Genomic DNA, 16,899 nt, shown 5'->3' with positions numbered 1-16,899 from the left:
AGACACTATTTTGTATTACCTAGGTACTAACTACGCTCCAAACAGCTTATGAAAATAATACAACAGCATGGAATAAGGCTTACGCAAAGCTCAGCGCAGATGGCGCTACTGATACAACTAAGGTACACAAACATTGCCAACGGAGGCAAAAAGCGCCAATTTTTAATATTGTTGTAGATTTACGACCAAAACTGCCTTCTACGCAATCGTGGTGCGAGTTTAAAGGAAAAAGGAAGGAAGTGTCTATATAATTAATAATTACACTATTTTAGGTTATGTTCTGCATTATTTGGCCAACTGTGGTCATAAATTGATATAAACTTGATTTTGACTGAAGATCTTACCTGTATGAAATCCATATTTTAATAAGTCTTCACATGTGAAGTGTTCCGAGCATGTTTTCGACCGTTTGGACCGACTGGCTCCAAAATTTTACAGCGTGAGATGTATCTCATAGTTTTCGAAGATTTTTATCTTATGGAAAACGATTTTTCCCAATATTACGGCACCCGAATATGCTACATTGTTGTATATTTTCACAAACGAATGCTTACATAATGAAAGGATTAATAAAGTACCTACTTTAAAATAAACGTTTTAATCGACATAGCAAAAGGCGGCAAAGCTTTTGTGTACCTACTACCTAACATACAGTGCTATAATCTGGCGGGATAAATGTGCAGCAAATACAGGATTTTTTTCCGCCAAAATGTTTGTTGAGCAATGTTGTCATTGTCATGCGTCAGTCAAAGAGATGTTTGTTGTCAAAATATGACACTAGGTATCTAATAACTAGGTACATAAGACCTAAACTAACGTACATTGGGTAGGTAGAGGTAGTTACATTACACGTATCAAGTCCATATTCACATCCAAAAGAGTATATTTTTTATCCACATCCTATTTCATTGGTATCCACATCCAGATCAGTTCTAGCCAGCTCTTAGACAAAAGAACCCATTCCAGCCAGTCAGTTCAAAAACACGAAAAACTATTTTTCATCGTCTACTGTTTTTGTATTGAATTCTATTTATTGTTGCACATGCAATGGAAGCAAATTTAGATGTATGCAGGCTGTGCCTAGCCACAGACGTGCGTTTTATTACAATAGCAGATACCCCTTTACAGCACGTGTATGAGAAAATTACAAATACTGATGTAAGTACCCACCAGGAAAATGGTTTTAAAAGTAATAACTTTGATCATAAGTGGTCCAGTTACATTCGGAACTATGACACAGTGAGGCCCGGCGTTAGCATAAATTTAAAATTCTTGGAAGATTTGGCTGCGATTTTACAACTGGTCCTGATCTCATCTCTCTTTGGGAATACAATTATTGCCTATCAGTTGCCTATATATATGTTGCATAGATATATGTATCCCTTAGCTTTGTACCTACCCTTACTTCTAGGGCCACATGCCAAAGATGTTGCCTATCAGCTGTTTCACCCCTTATTTAGGATTTTTATCTTTTCAGTATCTCTTTCCTTAAGGAGAGAGATAGAGAGAGAGAGGTCAATTTGACATTCTAGCAGCAAATAGGAACGGGTACCCATATATATTTATTGTATTGTTACACTAACTACACACCAAAATGTTTTAATGTTTCAGTTATTAACTTCTGATATGAGGCCAGTGTTATCTTGTTACATCTGTTATGCACATTTAAACAAGTGCCACATGCTAATGATCATGTCTGCAAAAGTTGAAAATGTACTCACAGAAATGTTTCAACAAAATATTATGGTAAATTCTCTTCACTACATAGTATAACTCAAAAAGTCACTTCCCACTGTCAGTCTGTCCCTAATAGGGAAATTCCAAAGTTTTAAAGATCTACTCATACATAGGGAGTCCCTATGATCTTTAAAATTTTGCAAGGGATTATTAATAGACAGAGTGATTCCAAGTGAAGGTTTAAGTATATTATTTATCATGGTTTTATCCGAGCAATGCCGGGATGCACGGCTAGTGATTCATAATGTGTAAATAAATGTTCTCAAATAGGTATTTGAGAACATTTATTTACCTGATTAAATCATAGTGTTCACTTTACTAGGTGTTTGAATCTGTTCTAAATTAAAGTGAGTTGTGCTTGTATGTACAGTCACATGCAATGATATGTACATACAACTGCATTCAATTTTAGACTTTGTCTCAACTGGAATAAGAACCGATGTTTATACTATTAATGCATATGTGCACTGCACTAATGAAATACAATGAGATACTACAAGTTTACTTGATCATCAAGTACAGTCAAAGTTTCCGCACAATGATTTTTAACCTGGTGGTGTCTTACATTTCTGTGCTTATATAAATAATAGTAAAAATCCATTTCCTGTGGGAATTTCAGGAAATCCCTTCTTAGTGTTCACTTACACTCCCCAGAGAACCTAACCTAAAATTTAAGCTTCCTACGCCCAGTAGTTTCGGCTGTATGTTTTTCTGTCAGTCACTCACTCAGTAACAGAGAGTTTTATATATTATATTGATTATACATTTAATTTTTTTTTTATAGATCAACAATAACACTGTATCCCAAATAGATAGGGATTTGAATGGTCTGTGTTCATTAGCGAGTTTCAGACCAGATTCAATAGACATTCTACCAAGTGAAGATGATAAAAATGTTGAATTCAAGACTGAGCCCGTCTTTGAAGACACAGGTGAAAGTTGTTAAATGTTGTTTTTTGTTTTTAAATATTGTTTTTTTCTCTGTTAAATTCCACTTAATTCCAATTATGCAATGTTTTTAATAAATAATTTGTATGGGTTAATTTACTCATGTGTGATTTTTGAGAAAGGTTTAGTTGTAGAGTATATTTTCATTTCTAACCAAAATTTGATTATAACAAACAGTGATTGGGATTTGCAGACATCCTACGAAATATGGAAACTTTCATTGATGACGAGCGCGACTACATTGAGGAATATAGACAAATACAGTGTGACCCAGGTTCTGATAGGACAATAAAAATAGAGGATGATATTAGAAATGGTATGATTTTTTAAATAACTATGTACCTATACCAAAACTATTACTTTATTTCATATTAAAAGTAACCTCTGTAGCCTAATGGTTGTTATACTGTACTTATAAAAACTTGAGTTCCTGGATTCATGTAAAGATAGAAAATTATCTGTTCCAAACAATACAAAAACACAAAATATTAACTCTGACATCTATTTACATTTTGGAAATCTGCAAATTCGTATGCGAACACAGTGAATTATATACTAATAGGGATAATCACAACAGAAGAAACAATCGGTATTGAAATAAATTATTAATCCCACTTATCACACGCCATATTAGTATATGGCGTTAATTGGATCTAGTCCTCATCATGTGGCAATAAAAATATTTAACCACATTCCAAATGAAATAAAAAATATTAAAAAACCACACATATTTACTAACCATCTCAAGGTTTTTCTTTTGGAAAAATGTTATTACAGTATCGCAGAGTTCTTTGAAGATCAAATCGATCGGTGATACCTTCGACCCCCTTCATTTTATTAATGTTAAATATTTAACTAAATGGCATCTGCTGCCCCAATGTTTGCTGCGCCCTCGCAGGGCGTCACCTGTACTTACTTATTATCTATGTAACATCTAACATTACCACTTGTGACATTGCAATAAATGAATCTGAATCTGAATCAAATTGTCCTAGGTCTTGGATGTTTATCTGATATTTATTTATATGTATATTTTATACATATGTATATAGCATTGTTGAGTTAGTATTCCATAACACAAGTTGAATTTACTTTGGGGCTAGCCCAATCTGTGTAATTTGTCCCTATATGTATATCTTAAACTACCTATTTACATATTACAAAAACTATTTAAATATAATTTATTTATTGCAGGTTCTGCTACAGTAGAGAAACTGAAATCTGAGAAACAAGAAATACCATTCAATTTAAAAAAGCAAAACAAAAGAACTTCAATCAAAGGTAAATTAAAAAATAAGAATTCTGAGAAACTATCTAAAAAGAAAAGTTATGACTGTAATGTCTGCCAACGTCAGTTTATTAAAAACTCACATTTGAACAGCCACCTGAAGACTCATACTGGCGAGAAACCACACCAATGCCATATTTGTGAACGGCAGTTTTCTCATAAACAAAATTTGAATGTTCACTTAATTACACATAGCGGTGAGAAACCTTACGGATGTAATATCTGCGAGAAAAGGTTTAGAGCAAAACGTAACATGCATGTACATATAGCAACACATCATAATGTGAACGCGAAGCCTGGCTATGATACTGATAAACAGTCATTTATTTGTGATGTTTGTCAGCGCGAATTTTATCACAGGTGTAGTTTATATTACCATTTGAAAACCCATTCTTCAGAACGACCGTATCAGTGTCATGCTTGTCACAAAGGGTTCAGAGAGAAAAGTCACCTGACTGTCCATTTAAGAATACACTCTGGGGAAACTCCGTTCGTTTGCAAGGTTTGCCAACGCAAATTCAGCTGTTCCGGGAGTTTAGTTAAACATTTAAGGACACATACCGGTGAGAAACCTTACGAATGTAATGTGTGCCATCGACGGTTTGCTCAAACGTCGAATCTGAATAGTCATTTGATGACACATACAGGTGAGAAACCTCATGAATGTAGCGTGTGTCAGCATCGGTTTTATACAAAGACGGAGGTGATGAGACATCTGCGAACACATACAGGCGAGAAACCTTTTGAATGTAACTTTTGCCAACGGCGCTTTTCACGCGGAACACATTTGAAACGTCACATAAGGATACATACTGGTGAGAAACCTCACGAATGCCATGTATGTCATCACAGATTTATACAATCAACTGATTTGAAAGCGCATTTAAGGACGCACACCGGCGACAAACCATATGAATGTAGTATATGTCAATGCAGGTTCAATTTGAAGAGTAAATTGACGAAGCATGTTGCGACACATGCTTCTGAGAAATCTATTGGTTGATGGGCAAGGTTGATATTATATTTACAAGCTTTTAGTCTTGCCCTGCGTGCCCTAACACGCTGCGAATGTGTGACACCACAGTGGCGTCTTATTGGTCTTAGCAAATCTGATTCGTCGAGCATGTGGTTTGATGACTATCTACTATCTGTTATATGTTCTCATTGTTTTTCTGCTTCTGCAGCTTTTCCCTTTTAAACTTGAAACACTTAGGCTTTATGTGGCCGGACATGCCACAATACTTGCAAATAATTTGTGTCTCTGTGATAAAAGTTGCATTGTCATTTGAAGAATTGTTTTTTTCTCTGAGCTTCTTGTAAAAACCTTGTGCGCACAAGCTCACTCTGCAGTTTCGAAGATATACACAAAGTTTCCAAATTAGACACCAAAGAGTAAACCAGAAAGCAGGCTCTCGGCTCCTTCTTAACCATCAATTGATTTATCAGACAACTGGTGCACAAGAGACATAACTGTTTCTATATACTCTGTCATATTGTTAAAATCCTTTTATTTAATACGATGAAGTAGTCTCAACAGTAGTACTTGCCTAAACAAACCACGACTTTCAAATACTTCCGCCAGTTTCATCCAAGTTTCTCGCGCCGTTGAAGCATTGAGCACATACTGATAAAGAGAAGGCTTGACATTAAGGCACAGGCGAGCCAGCGCACGGCATCTAAGTCCGTGAGTTCAGCATCATCTTGTCTGTCAATAAGTCCCACAAGCCATCGAGTTTCAATAACATATTGGACGCAAATTTCCAGCTATGATAGTTTGCTGCAATTTCTACAGCCGCACCACCAAACACCGCCGGTGTCATCGGAATATTAGTCCCACTGACCTCAGGCATATTCGCTGATTGCTCCTTGTCTCAAATCTCGACGAAATAAATGTACAGACCTCGGATGTAAATAGATTTTTTTCTTGATTCTGAGCCAATTACCTGTTCAGAGATGTGCATCAAATCATCTAGTGAGGTCTGGTACACTCCAGCAGAGATTATAACAGCAGATGCATGAAAGTCCTCACGTTTTTTGTGGTTAACAATCAAGTGGAACTTCACTATTAGTAACAATTACATTATAATGTTATAATGGTTAAATATAATAATGAAAAATATATAATAAAAAAAGGAAGTGAAAAAAAAAGTCCGGTTATCTTAAAGTGACATTTACAGTGTTGCACTTATTGTCAAAAAAATTAATATAAAGCTATACACTCATTAACTGTCATTTAGATGCGAGACATTCACTATTCAACAAAGCTAACCAGATTATGTATAGATGGTAGGTACTCCCAGCATCGGTTCCCAACAATGCACTTCTTGCCCGGACATATTTTTTTGAATGCAACAAGATATCTCTGATGACACTAAAAGCTTGTGGCAAAAATTTAAAATTTTGTGAAAATATTATGTAATAAGTTATTAATGAATAAGAATGAATAAGAAAATTGGATTGACTCTTGGATTCCTAGCAAGACTAGGGCTTCAATATCATGTTCTGTGATATGTCATTACATGGTATATTGATTTTTGTGTTGCCTGTAATTGTTGTGTTAAAAATAGTTATATTGAATGGTGTTAAATTTATATGTAGGAAGAAAGTTAAAATAAATCGATAATATGATTATCATTAGTTTTATTTCTACATAGTATATGATCCTTGAAACTTACTTAATTTTTATTATGGTTTTATTTTTCATAAAGTGCATGAAAAATGTAATTCTCTCAAACATTGTTTTCAAATTGTTTTATGCACACTCTGCAGATAGCTGAGTTTTGGGACGTTTTCAAATTAAATGTTATTTTGTAAGTTCCCCCGATTAACTAAGTATAGTCAACATCACAGCACTTCGTCACAAATGTACCACTTATATGTATGTACTTCCTCTATTCATTTTGAAGAAGTATATAATGAAAATTAAATTAGCTGTTTTTCACCTTCCAAAATCACGGCCAATGCCCTTGGAAACATGAACTTCGCATGTCCAAATGTTCCAGACTATAACATCTGCTGATAACGAAGCTTTCATGGTAATGGACTTCTGCTAGCTTATCTCGAGAGCTTATTCATAAAATAAATAGTGTACAGAATGGGTCTAGTTCATGATACTACCACTACATCGATATAATGCAGAGTCTATATACCCTCGATGTGATGACTTGTTACTGTGGCGTACCATCGATATGATGTTTGTCGATATTCTACTTGTTAATGAAATAATGGGTCTAGTTCATATATCGCCAACCACTACATCAATATAGTGCAATGTCGACGATTACTTGCTGTGGCAACCATCGAAATGGTGTCTGTCGATACGCCATACCGACGATATGCTGAGTTGTCGATGTAGCGACCATCGATATGACGCACTTTCACTATAGTAACCTGTTGATGTAGTGAAAAGGTTTTGGCGAACTGTTTACCGATAATGTATGGAGCAGGCATTCGATTGTTGTTCGGTCTGTCTTCTGTTCTCACAATTAATTTATACCCTATTGATATCTTCATTTTCAACAATAGTCAGTACGAAGCCGCGAACGGTGAAGCAAATGTGACAATATGGATGAAGAGGACCTGATAAACGTATGTATTGATTTGATTGTATCGATTAGAATCGAGTGATTACCCCAATTCTGATAAAGCGAAGGCCTATATTAAATGACAGGTATTAAACTTGCACATACCTTTTTTATTTCTCAAACGTTTCGGACCTTGTTACAAACGTCTGGGAAATAAAAAGGTATGTGCGCGTTTAATACCTGTCATTTAATATATAATTATGCAACGCGAAAGTTTAAAAGTAGTTAAAGGAGAAGGCCGTCATCATTTTTGATCCCTGTAAAGTACATTTTATTCCATAAGTATAGAAAAGAATATATATAAAAGTGATACAAAATAGGTACATTTTGTAAAAGTACAAGAGGCAGTTAATGCCAAAAGCATTTTCTAACAGTCTGTAGCTAGATAAAATCTTCTTTTCGAATGTGTAATTTTACACTAGTGTCAGATTTTATTCAGTTCGCATAAAGGCAAGTGATGACTTTTAAGACTTGCCGATATCGAGTGGTAAGTACCTAGTCGCATACATACTTGTCAACCAGTGTGCAGGTTTCCTCACGATGTTTTCCTTCACCGGAAGCAAGTGGTGGTCAATGAGAACTACTATATACGAGTCAGATTGGTATACAAACTCATGTTGCACGAGTAGAATTCGAACCTAGGACCTTTCGATCACAGGCGGACGGTCTTAAGTCATAACCAGTTAGACCACCAATAATTCCTACAAGAAATACATAAAAATACGCTATTACAGATCGACACGTCCGAATACGAATTCCCCAACACACTATGGCACATCAAACCCGCGAAAGAGATAGCAATAAAAACATCAGCTATGCTGTTCATCGGTGTCTCTGGCATCTTCATGAACTCCATCATACTCATTGTCCTCATCAGAAACAAGTGGCTGTGGGGGGCTAGCCACTACCTCATCGGTAACCTGGCTCTTATAGACCTCCTCACTCTGATATTCTGTCCGTGGTTCATGTTGGTCAGGGATTTTTACCAGCAGTACGTGTTGAAGAATTTCGGATGTCAATTTGAAGGGTTTCTGCAGGGTATGTTTATTATGTTATCTGTTTTGTTAGAAATAGTGTTTGAATTTTGCTAAACCCGATCACAATTTCCTAATGAAGGGTTTTAAAGAAATTTAGGCAAATAGAGTTACTTGTTATTTTTACTGTATTGCAAAAATAAAAAAAATGCACAACGTCCCACAACCTATGCACTAATAGCAGCTAGTAAAACTCATCCAGAACCGCGGACAAATGTCACAAGTATAAATATTTGCCTGCGCTAGGAATAGAACTCTAGTATATAAAGTCATCCAAATACTGTGTAAATTTTATTTATAATCCTGTATGTTTTATGGTAACTAGTGTAATAATGAGTAGTATCAACAAAAAGCAACGATAAATATTTTGAGAGCAAGCAAGATGGATATTTTTATCTTTATTATATGCTTGGTATCTTTGCCGATTTTATTTGCTAGTAGTGGCTCGTCCCGGCTTCACTGGGATAAAACCATAATATAACACCGAGACCTTCAGGAATTACACTCCATTGGTGAAAACTATACAAAAATACGTCCGGCAGTTTTAAAGATTATTGCGTTAATCCAGCCTGATGCGACGGGAGACTTCCTTTTATAATATGTAAGTTCTAGTTAATAATGTTATGACATGGTTATCTTCGCATTCAAAATTAAAGGAAACCATTTCTTTAATTCACACTACCAAGTTTGAAGACTGGACAATTTATTACCAGTAATGATATACATAAAGCATCTTTATGTAACACATACTCAAGTGTAACTTTCACTTTTTCCAGCAACACTATTGCTAGCAGGAGTTGGGGCTGTTATGTTGGTGTCATACGACAGGTTGGCTGCAGCAGCACTGTCTGCTGATGCGAGGGTCACCAGGAGCACGGCTCCGAAAGCAATTTTCTGCACTTGGTTCGTGGCTATTGTGCTGTCCCTACCGTGGATTCTTAGGAGGGAGTATACGGTAAACGATACTACACGTGTTTGTATTTTGTGGCGTGTGTGTCCGCCTTAGAATAGGACCACTCCATATCCTCGGGTAAATGTCGTGCCAATCCGCAGCAAATTTACAATACTATATATTTTGTTCTGGTTTAAGCTCTTCCTGGTTGATTTACCGTTTTATAAAGGAAGGAACCGGGAAAACACAGAACTTTTTTTATTTGTTTTTTTTAACTCGCTTTACTTTCTACTTGTAACTGTTGAGAATGTTTGTTTTATTTTTATTTTATATCTTTCTATAAACAATTTCTTTTTATAAAAGTGTACAAGTATATTTCCTTCGTTATTGTAAGGAGCGACAGTGGCTGGATTACCTGGAGACATTTTGTGTCGAAGATGTTCAAGTGCTCGGCATATATTGGCATTTCACCCTCACTCTGCTAGTGTGGATTCCCTTGGGACTCATGGTTATTACCGTAAGTTTATTTATTTGTCGTAGCACGTCAACGTCCACACGTTCTTTATTTTTTTACGTGATACGTACACGATATGAGAAAAAGAGACAGCATGTGGACGTTAGTAACGTGCTACGTGTATGTTTCGTGGTAGGCCTCCTGGTAGTAGCTACCGCAGCTGCGCGTAGATTGAAATAGATCTTTTAATTACAATAGTGTACTAGCAAATTTCTATCTAAATTTAAATAATGTGGCTAAAAATGTATTTTCCTACTTATGTAAATGTAAAAAATCTGTTTCACTATTTATTTATCAACAATACTTCTATTTTTCAAAGTACGGCACCATAATGTGGCGTTTAGAGTGCAGTGCTAGGGAGCTATCAAGCCGCGGCACAGGTCAAGCGATTACCAAGGCCAGGAGTCGAGCGTTGAGGATCACAGCCTGTGTGCTGATGACGGCAGTCGTCTGCAGACTGCCTTACACTGTTCTCATCTATTGGAGGAATAACTTGAGCAATAACATCAATTCCGTAAGATTTTTTTAACTTATTGAGTACTTAAAACTACAACATTTATGTATTACGGACTTAATTCTCTACGAGTCAACTAGATTTACTAGAATTGTAATTTTCGAATTGTTCGTTATTGTATCTTTGATTGGGAATTTTCTTGTTTCAACAGACATCATAATCGTGATTATGGGTCTCGTTTTATAAATATATAATTTCTATAACAGTAACAGTAATAACCCACCGAAGAAAATAAATGCCTAAACTTAAAAACAGAGTAAATTTCTGAATACCTTTTCTTATCTTCTACAAGGCATGTTACTTCACGGAGATTGGTGGAGTAAATAAAGCTTTAAGAGATGAAAACTAACTCGCATTTGTCTATAATGTTACTAATTGTGCTCCAGTGCTCCGTTCCCGTGGGAAATTGGCATATCGTTAAAAAAAAGCCCCAAAAGTTGGGATTCAAATTTCTATGACCTAGGTCTTTTTAGAGGCATGAAAACACTTTTGATATACCAACCTACCTCTTTTTGCATTTATCGCCAGGTGGAAGGTAGCTACGACTCGATGTGGTTCGTGGCAAACTATCTGATGTATTTAAATTGCGCTGTCAACCCCCTAATTTATGGATTTACCAACACGAAACTGCGTAAGGCAATGGACAGGACCCCAGGCATCGCTTGCTGCAAGTTTGGCTCTTGGTGCTGCGTCTGTACCGTGGTGACTATTATCATTATATTAGTCTACTTAATCCGCCTACCCTTGTCCCACTTTAGGTTGATCCGTAGGTAAAGCATCAGTTTCCTCCAGTTTTCCCTGTCTGTTGTTAACCGATCTGTTTCATTACTCTTAGCCATATGTCGAAATCTGTCCACCAGCTGTCGAATGTACTCTATCCTCTTCATCCGCCTTTCTATAATTCTTGTCCACTGTTAGAATTTAAATTTAATCAAATGATTATCTGGTGAAATTTAATTTTAATTCAGCTTCGCTAAGAAGATCTCAACAATTGACCTTTATGAAACGATTCAAATGCAGCGCAGTTCAGTTTAGAAACCTGAAATGAACTAAGCGTTAATATAAAAAAAAAACTAAATGTTTGGGTCCTAAACTGGATCGAATTTAGAGATTATATTAAGCCACCAGATGTCTGATGGGAGGTTAATAAATAATCATTTATACTATACCCATTTCTTTTTTCAGTTACACAGAAAGCATATCGTCAACGAAGACAAACACACAGATAAGATATTTGTGATTGAAGGCACACCACGACCCAATAAGAAACTCTCAAATGTCATCAAAAACATTCTGCACATCAACAAGGAAACCTTAGACTTCAGCATTAAAAACGATGACGTCACGACAAAACCTACTAAAGTTACCCCAGTAAATGCATGTACTGGCCCTTAAATTGTAGTTATCTCTTTTAAATCTCTAGTCTCATAGTAATAATAATTGTAAAAATGACATGATTATATACCTACCTGAGCCATGTAATTAAGTTTAAGAATTAAATTTGTTCATATTTATGTATTTGGGCCGCTCGCAGGGGCCCTTCTAAATCTATAACTTACTTGTTAGTAACATATTAAAACCTATTAATTTCAGAACTGATTACTTATTTGTCACCTGCCATTAATACCTTCAAAAGTATCCAATAGAGATATGGTCGCGCGCGGGGCCCTTTCTAAATCTATAGTATCCAATATAAGAATTAACATAACTTATTTGTTGTAGATACTCTTTCTACAAGCTAGTATCCTGAAATATAACTATTAACTTTAAAATAATAAAATAGTAATCTAAAGATACAATTTTTTTATTATACATTTGGAACAAAGCAATCATCGTGAAAGGCATCATATTTTTGTGTATAATGCCCCAATATTTGATCAAGTTTTACTTAAATGTCCTCAGAATATATTCCATCGCATCCACGGATATGATCTTCAGTATTGTCATCATAATTTGCTGGCAAACTTATCTCTCGAGTTGGTCAAAAGCTAAATTCTTTAGTTTTTGTATCGAGTTGGTCAAAAACTAAATTCTTTAGTATTTCTCATCTCTCGAGTTGGTCAAAAGCTAAATTATTTTCTCTTTTATTACAAGTTAAGGCTTTTTGTCTATATCTAGCCAGCGGATGAAACATTATTAGGGGTGATATCTTGTCATCATTCGAATACACCATTTTCATTTGGCATTTCGTCGCCAAAATCTAGCTGGCTTGAAAGTTCTTGTATCTTGGCTTCTAAAGCGTCCCTCATGTGAGGTTCTACTCTGAGAATGTTGGTAGCTTCTTGCAGCAACGTCATGCTCTCCATCAGTTGGTCCTGCGAATAGTTAAGATGTTAAGATTAGAGCTATCTCTCCCATATCCGCGTGGATTTTGGGACTGAGGGACACATAGCCTTGTCAGCTATTAGAAAAAAATATTTCATGTCTCATCTAGACATGAAATGATAATTATTAAATTATTTGTTAACACATGTTTTTTTAGACTGCGTGAGATGAACTGTAGCTGTTGTGTAACCCCAGCGATAGTTGGCACGTCTCCAATATCCCTAAACTAGGTTTGTTTTAGTAATACTATATTATATTATGCATTTATTAAAATGTTTTGTCACTAAAGAGGTGGTTATTTAATTTAATTTTATATTTATAAAAAGTGGCGAACTTAATGCAGAAGCATTCTCTCCCAGATAACCTATATGACATGGCCATCTATATCAATCTATCAATGGTAAAAAAATATCTGTTCTGTACACTTTATAGACAGACTGTAATAATTACGGATTTTTTTGTAATCTATGTATTTATTTATGTACACAACATAACGGTGTCAATATTAAACTTACAAATAGGAAACTAAGTACAGAGGTACTACTTATTTCTAAAGAAACTATTATAATATACTTATTTCTTATTTGTACGATTAGAATTTTAATTAAAACCTTATTAAAATTATAATGAACTTCTATCCGTACTTACTTGTGCCAAAGCTTTAGTAATCTTGCCAGTTTCGAAGTCCCTCTTCGTCTGCATGGTCGTGGCAGCTTGCAGGTCCAGTAGCAGAGTGCCTCGGAACCTCGTGAAACCTGGGTCCAGTTTGTCAGCTAACTCCAGCAGTTCATGGCACAGGTCTATCTTCCTTGTCAGCAAATGGTCAGGCAACTCTGTAAAACAAGATGTCGAGAGGAGAAGACAAATATTAAAAACTTAACGATTTTATATTTGGCAGTTTCCTGTAATTGACATCTAGACGACGTCGAAAATATGTAAGTACTTAATAATTCATATTCTTATATCTGTGTTCAGTACACATTTTGAGATCTCTTAAAAGTAAATAAAATAATAAATTAATATATTAGGACTAATCACACAGATTGAGCAAGCCCCAAAATAAGTTTGAGACTAGTGTTATGTGATACTAACTCAACGATACTATATTTTATAACGAACACATATATACATAAACATCCAAGACCCGGGCCAATCAGAAAAAGATCATTTTCTATCATGACCCGACCGGGGATCGAACCCGACCCGGGTTCAGTGGTTCTCTCGGTTTCTCGCGGTTCAGTGGCAAGCAATAAATTGCTTGGTTTACTTTCCACCGAGGTCGTAATAACAAGCTTGCTAAAATGTCATATGTGAGTGTGAACAGTTCGGCAATGCATGAGAAGGATTTATTACTTGGCAGAAATACACGTGTCATAAGATTGTGTCACACTAATGGTTGGTTTCACTGGCACTTAGTTTAATGTTTACCTTCCTTGACCTATTTGGATGACAGTTCAACACCATGCTGCCCTTATGATGTTATAATTAGTGCAGATAATTGACCTGATTTTAATTTGAAGCCGTTATTGTATTTATCTTTAGTTTTTTTTATTGAGTTATAGTTAATTAATAGTAGAAATAATTTGAACATAAGGTAATTTCTTGATGAAAAGTATACAATACATAATTCAATTATATATTAATAATATTTAATGAGACATTAATAGATATTAAAAGTGAATACGTATTTTGATAAAAGTATCTACTAAGTAGTTACCTGAAAGCGTATATCCTTTGTAATTTCCATAGATTTGTATCAATGCCAATTTAGCTTGGACTATCAAGTGGTTATTCGTATGCATCGTTTGACAATATCTTTCGATAAACTCCTCAAATTCTTTGGGACCATTTTTATTCAGTTTTTTCAAGTCCTGAGACAAAGCATTGTTCCCCCACATCATCTGTCTCCCCTGGATCATATGGTTACATTTCTCACATTTCCACGCAGCAGTCTCATCTAAAGGATTCGTTGAAACTAACATGGGTTTTTCAGATGTTTCTGAACTAAACGGACCATTACACATTGAACAATAGATACTGCCCAAATATGTTCCAAATTCTGTTGGATCTATACATCTTTCACATTCACAGTCGAAGCATTTGTTGGTTTTGAGATGTCTTCGTCTATCTAAAGTTCCCCACAAAGATTGGGTATAAGTTGTCGTGATCAGTTCACCTTTAGCAATTGGCACTGTCGCTATCACAGCCATATTATAATCATCACCCACAAATATATGTCGGGTGTTTGCTTTGCAACTGTGATTCATCATAGATGCTGTCACATAAATAGCTCTTGACCTTTTGCTGCCATCAGGAGACCTCACATCGAAAGCATTTGTGTCAAATATTGAAGCAACTTTTAAAATTGTTTCCTCATCAGCCTGCATTCCAAGCACTTGTATAATAAATGTCACCAAATTTGCTTTCAAAACAAGATACAATGGTGTATCTTTTCTGTCTTCTAAATGAGATTCTAAACTCAATATATTTTCAAACTGAAGGGGGTTGGTGTACCTCATGAGCAATACACGCAGTGGTGAAATAACACAATATGCAGCTTCATTTTTGTCTCGCTTTTCGTACTTAATGGTGCACTTGTATTTTCTGTCTGACATAGCTTTACATTCAGGTTTGTGAGCATCGCTTTTTTCACATTTCGCTCCACACATTGGCCAGTTGCACAAAGAACACTTAAAGTAATCATATTTATCTTCGATCTTCATAGGTTCCAGTTTTTTGCCACAGCCTAGACAGTGAGGCGCACAGCTCATCCTAGGTCCTATTACAGCTGGCTTTTCCTTTAGGATCATTTCACCTGCTTTTATATCCCTTGTCGCGACCATATGTCTTCCAATTTTTTCCGAGACTTGAACTTTGAAGGCACAGCACTTGAATTTGTGTCCTTCCCTCCATCCTAATTTTTGGTGTGCCCTTGAGCAGTAATAGACAAGTTTACATCCTCCACAGATTTGGTTTGCCGGTTGCTGGCAGACCTCACAAGTGGGTATCTCCCGTTTTTGATCCATTTAACAAAGACACGGGCGTCCCGGACGGTGTCTAACACAATAATAGTTTTAAATAGCCATGTATTATTATCACGATAGACTCGGAAGACTGCCAAGAAAATGAAGCATTAATGTTGTTTGCAGATGTTTCGCTTTTGTGAAAGATGATAACATTTTGTGCGTGTAGTCATAGAATTTTTTGTGTTGATAGTATTTTTTATGCTTGTCATAATTCATTTAGTTGTTATCAATTAGATATGATTTTAAAAATAGCAAACTAGAGATTTATAGTTTAGTTATTCTTTACTCCGAATAAGAGCCACTGTCAGGATCATTTATTGGTGTGTTGATGTGTCTAGTATGTGAGTTTGTGGAATGAATGGAAAGTTAAGGAAAATTAAGGAAGTTTATTATGGAAGGTTAAGGTTGAGTCAAAATACCTAATGAACTTTAAAAAGAATCATAGTTTAGGTCGTAGTTATCGATTTTATTTGATCGTTAGATATATTTTAAACTTAATAAATAGTGATTAGAAATCGGATTAGTAAGAAAGTGATGATGGTACGGCAAGAGTTCCATAACCTTAACTGAAGTTAGGATGATGACGGAATTCGATAACGTTTCAATAATAGATTTAGCTAAAGATAGGCTTTCCAATAATCCGAAAACTAACTCTTTAGCTGCAATTGCAATGGTTGAATGTTTAAAGCTTAGTAATAAAAACACAAAAGATATCCATGTATTTAAAGGAAATACATTATATTTTTACATACCTACTCTTTATTATACTGTGATTTTACTGAGTATAGAGAACAAGACACCTTTTGCCAGGCGGAGTATCGGTCAAGAACTTGTTAATACTACTACTAAGCTACTCAATGAGTATGTAAAGTTCGACCAGAAAAGGTACCTACCTTATGGAGCGCAGTCGCATACGACATATTATGGGTGTCTTCATAGTTGAGGGTCATGATCATGCCTATAAGTACCATAAACTGTGGCTCCCTTGACTATGTACCTACGCCTTCCATACGATCTGGTGTGTTGGAAGTATGATT

The 16,899-nt window shown here is 35.6% G+C and overlaps 3 protein-coding genes across 4 annotated transcripts; 2 read left to right on the top strand and 1 right to left on the bottom strand.

Annotated features, from left to right (window-relative positions):
* Window positions 1-788: 788 nt before the first annotated feature.
* LOC128675340 (zinc finger protein 883-like) lies at window positions 789-5,282 on the top strand. Its single transcript, XM_053754683.2, has 5 exons — window positions 789-1,158; window positions 1,612-1,746; window positions 2,522-2,669; window positions 2,879-3,001; window positions 3,880-5,282. Exons 1-5 carry the CDS (start codon window positions 1,048-1,050, stop codon window positions 4,974-4,976), a joined length of 1,614 nt encoding a protein of 537 aa, XP_053610658.1. The 5' UTR covers window positions 789-1,047; the 3' UTR covers window positions 4,977-5,282.
* Window positions 5,283-6,630: 1,348 nt separating this feature from the next.
* Window positions 6,631-11,916, top strand: LOC128675341 (uncharacterized protein). 2 transcript variants are annotated; one of them, XM_053754686.1, is made up of 7 exons: window positions 6,631-7,561; window positions 8,292-8,595; window positions 9,368-9,546; window positions 9,878-10,000; window positions 10,317-10,511; window positions 11,040-11,213; window positions 11,697-11,916. In XM_053754686.1, exons 1-7 carry the CDS (start codon window positions 7,538-7,540, stop codon window positions 11,904-11,906), a joined length of 1,209 nt encoding a protein of 402 aa, XP_053610661.1. In that variant the 5' UTR covers window positions 6,631-7,537; the 3' UTR covers window positions 11,907-11,916. The 2 variants fall into 2 exon arrangements, with proteins under 2 accessions (XP_053610661.1, XP_053610659.1); XM_053754684.2 differs by lacking the exon at window positions 6,631-7,561 and adding an exon at window positions 7,970-8,044.
* Window positions 11,917-12,299: 383 nt separating this feature from the next.
* SmydA-2 (SET and MYND domain containing, arthropod-specific, member 2) lies at window positions 12,300-15,909 on the bottom strand. The gene is made up of 3 exons (XM_053754682.1): window positions 14,554-15,909; window positions 13,485-13,669; window positions 12,300-12,826 (listed from the first exon to the last, which is right to left on the bottom strand). Exons 1-3 carry the CDS (start codon window positions 15,860-15,862, stop codon window positions 12,668-12,670), a joined length of 1,653 nt encoding a protein of 550 aa, XP_053610657.1. The 5' UTR covers window positions 15,863-15,909; the 3' UTR covers window positions 12,300-12,667.
* Window positions 15,910-16,899: the final 990 nt, after the last annotated feature.

Source organism: Plodia interpunctella, chromosome 14, assembly GCF_027563975.2.
Source record: "Plodia interpunctella isolate USDA-ARS_2022_Savannah chromosome 14, ilPloInte3.2, whole genome shotgun sequence".
Classification (NCBI taxonomy): domain Eukaryota; kingdom Metazoa; phylum Arthropoda; class Insecta; order Lepidoptera; family Pyralidae; genus Plodia; species Plodia interpunctella.
This window is presented reverse-complemented; position numbering and strand designations above follow the sequence as displayed.